This window comes from Carassius auratus, chromosome 28 (assembly GCF_003368295.1).
Source record: "Carassius auratus strain Wakin chromosome 28, ASM336829v1, whole genome shotgun sequence".
Classification (NCBI taxonomy): domain Eukaryota; kingdom Metazoa; phylum Chordata; class Actinopteri; order Cypriniformes; family Cyprinidae; genus Carassius; species Carassius auratus.
In genome coordinates, this window is record NC_039270.1 from 13762345 (window position 1) to 13766244 (window position 3900).

At 33.8% G+C, this 3900-nt stretch overlaps 1 protein-coding gene across 1 annotated transcript; it reads left to right on the forward strand.

The window, feature by feature from the left end:
* Positions 1 to 719: 719 nt before the first annotated feature.
* LOC113047634 (calcium-binding protein 5-like) lies at positions 720 to 3533 on the forward strand. The gene is made up of 6 exons (XM_026208988.1): positions 720 to 792; positions 1274 to 1304; positions 1961 to 2104; positions 2297 to 2406; positions 2496 to 2643; positions 3295 to 3533. The coding sequence occupies exons 1-6, from the start codon at positions 745 to 747 to the stop codon at positions 3321 to 3323; spliced, it is 510 nt and encodes a 169-aa protein (XP_026064773.1). The 5' UTR covers positions 720 to 744; the 3' UTR covers positions 3324 to 3533.
* Positions 3534 to 3900: the final 367 nt, after the last annotated feature.

Sequence of the window (3900 nt, forward strand, 5' to 3'; positions counted from 1 at the left end):
AATATTTGTGTTACAAACTTCACTTACTGTGCTCTGAACTGTTTCTTCTTCGTACACAACGCTGTATACATTTATAGCATAAATATTTAAGCACAGGCTCGCTGTAGTATTATCCTACCAAAAATTTCAATTCATCAATTCTGTTAGTGACACTCTACAAAAAGGTTTCATTAAAAAATGAACAATCATCAAACAACATTTATTATGCTAACGTCTTAACTTAATCACTTAAGTTGTATTTGTTAACATTAATTAATGCACTGTGAGCACAGTATTTTTAATAACTAACATTGACACATATTAAATGTTAAATTGCTCACTGCTTGTTCGTTTCAGTTAATACATTAATGTTAAAAAATATGACCTTTTTGTAAAGTGTTACCAGACTGTATATTAAAATATTTATAACTAATCGAAAAATATTTTAATTTATTCTTTGTAAGCATGTATATATATATATATATATATATATATATATATATATATATATATATATATATATATATATATATATATATATATATATATATATATTAGTCTCAGAAGAATATATTGGATTATAAACCGTATTCAGAATAAATAACTGAAAATTTGTATTTGATGGCCTGTTGAGAAATGTTGGTGTTTTATTCAGTAGCTGCAGAGTTTAGTTTAAGTAATGTTAATTATGTCACAATACACATCATAGTATGTTAAATATGTGAACATTTTTAGAGACACACAGAACACAGACAGCTGTCAGATATGAGTCTGGGGCCGGCGTGCATTTTCCTGAGAGGAGCTAAAAACATTGTAAGTCTACTGGATTTTATCTAGTCTTTTATTTATTTTGTTTTAGACCTGTACTCTGGTACTGGCCGATACCGATTACACAGCTACATTACAAAGTCCCACAATTTCCAAGTTCTAATATAGTTGATTTTTACCTGAAGTTCCTCAATGATCTAAGCATCTTTTTTATTTTTTATTTATATACTAAACAGTAGCTGAACTCATCCAAAAACAATCAGCGAATACTCATCTAGAGTTATAAATATCTGAACTGGTCTATAGCAGAAGAATGATCTCTTTATGCTAGTGGATATAAGAGATTAATGAGCGACTGCAGAAAATATAATGATATTTATCCGATAGAATGATTTTAAAAGATATCAACAACAGATGGTTGCTTACATAAACTTTATATAAAGGTTATGCTCAGTTCTACCCAAAATAAAAATGTGAAAAACTGATGCACGTATACAAATGAACCCTAACTGTAGCTATTTTACAGGCGCGTCCACTCAGTGACGAGGAGATAGACGGTAAGATGTTTGTTTTACTGTGTTTACCCTGAAATAAAATACTAATTAAATGACATTTCTGTTTTAAAATCAACAATCAAAACAGATATCATATTTCCTTCTAAACAGAGCAACTGATCATTTATTGTAAATTAAATTATTATTTATTTTGTATATATTAACGTACACTTTTCTGGTTCATTTATATAACCAGATTAACCTTACAGAATAAGATGCAATGCCAGCTGCCAATGCAACTAACTGAAATCAACAATCCGAGTGTCCTACCGAAACTGCAGCTATTTTCTCATCTTTTTTAATTTGATGCAACATCTGTTGACAAAAAATGACATTACCATTAATTCAAGTGAAAAGCTGAACTGAAGAATCAAAAGCGAATCAACTCGAGCCGCATGATTTGAGAATGATGTTGGAATTTTCCAAATCTTGCAGGCTACCATCTGTACAAAGTCACATGATCAAAGTCAGACTTACTTATTTGATTAGTGACCTAGATATAGTGAAGAATCTAAAAATTGTTTGAGTGCATGTCATCAACGTTTCCGCTTGAAAGTTTCTGAAAAAATATTTTTAGGTTCAAATGAAAAAAAACCAGATTTTTGGTGTATTTGTACAGTTAGTAAGCTGGTAATTGAATGTTGTTGTATGTGTTTCAGAGCTGCGCGAGGCATTCACTGAGTTTGATAAGGACAAGGACGGTCTGATCAGCTGTAAAGATCTGGGAAACCTGATGAGGACCATGGGCTACATGCCCACTGAGATGGAACTGATTGAACTTAGCCAGAACATCAACATGAACCGTTAGACATCTTATGTCTCTCTCACATATACATGCTAGCAGCTGTTTTGTGATCTGATGCTCCAACCAGTGTATTATGTGCTGATGGCTGAAACACTCTAGATTATTCTCTTAATCCATGGAGGTTTCATTTACTTATTGATCATGTGGATCTTTTTTCCTAATCTTTATACTCTATCTGCCTCTTTCTCAGTTGGAGGAAGTGTAGACTTCCAGGATTTTGTTGACCTCATGGCCCCGAAGCTGCTGGCAGAAACAGCTGGAATGATCGGACTAAAAGAGTTAAAAGATGCATTTAGAGAGGTCAGAAAATGTTCCTTTTTCTTTCCATTTCAAAAATATTTTTCAAATAGAAAAATTTGTAATCTTCGAATGTCATTTTCTGTATGTAGTTTGATATGGATGGTGACGGCTCTATCACCATCGAAGAACTGAAGCATGCCATGCTAAAACTGCTTGGAGAAAATCCAAACAAGAAGGAAATAGAAGCCGTGGTCCGAGAAGCAGACAACAATGGAGACGGGACCGTTGATTTTGAGGGTAACTTTCATATTTAATCAAATAATGTAGATGGCATACTTTTTGCCTGATTTTGTTCCAAACCTGTATGAGTGTCTTTCATTTGCTGAACACAGAAGACGACCGGTAACCGGTAGGCAATGGATTCTGATACGTTCAGTCTGGCAGGATGGTGTCTAAAGACCCCTTTCCATGCATTTACACATTTGGAAAGGTACTGTAGATCTGTTTGTCTGCTATACTAGAACAGATTGGCAACCAAACAGTTGCTGGTAGCCATTGACTTCACATTTTTCTGTCTACTGTGAAAGTCAATGGCTACCAGCAACTGTTTGGTTGCCAATCTGTTCTAGTATAGCAGACAAACAGATCTACAGTACCTTTCCAAAAGTGGAAATGCATGGATAGGGGTCTTTAGACACCATCCTGCCAGACTGAACGTATCAGAATCCATTGCCTAGATTAATATTTTGGCTGGGTCTCTGTTGTAAAATGAATAATATTGATAATATTTAATCTAAAATGGTTCTCAATGCAAAATGGTTGAGAACCAAAGATATCAATAATGCATTTTAAGCAGTCACTGTTGTTGCTCCACATCTGATGGACTGGATATTTAGACATAAGCTCACAGTATATCAACTTTGGTCTTTTTTTATCTCGCTCATTTAGAGTTTGTCAAAATGATGTCGAAAAATTGAGAAAACACCTGAGACACTAAAGAAGACCTAAAACTCACTCCAAAGAAGAAAAAGACAGAGTCAGACAGCCAACAAAATCACTGGCGACAGTACTATGCATATGGGAACATTATTTTATACCATTTTGTTTGTGTATTTTTATCTTACTCTTTGAGTGCCACTTTGTTTAGCTTCACTGTTACATGACCTTAAACACTGAATCCTCCTTAAACTGTGTAAATGATCATTTTGGCATATTTCAGTGTTATGTAACAATATTTCGATGTATGTCTGATATATATGTTCAGAATTGGATTGTGTCTTTCATTGGACATGCAATCTTGACCTTTTGGCATAAAACCAAGTTTAAAAACTCTCTCAGACTGTCATTTATTTAGCATTATTATGTGTGTATGAGCTGATATTGCAGTAATTTGATCATCTAGGCTTAAGTTAAGCTCATCAGTGAAAATGACAAATAACATGAGGGGATGACACAGGGCCACATATGCTCTCTCTAATTGCTGTAGTGCAGCAGTGTGCCTGTACATATTCACATATAGACATTTTAAACAGAAAACACATTACATGGGTTAAT

Bases quoted from the DNA above. Each gene is read 5' to 3' on its own strand.
- LOC113047634 (XM_026208988.1), top strand. From the start codon at position 745: ATGAGTCTGGGGCCGGCGTGCATTTTCCTGAGAGGAGCTAAAAACATT. The intron at 2,407-2,495 runs GTCAGAAAATGT...TTCTGTATGTAG, and splicing joins TAAAAGATGCATTTAGAGAG to TTTGATATGGATGGTGACGG. The intron at 2,644-3,294 runs GTAACTTTCATA...TCGCTCATTTAG, and splicing joins CGGGACCGTTGATTTTGAGG to AGTTTGTCAAAATGATGTCG.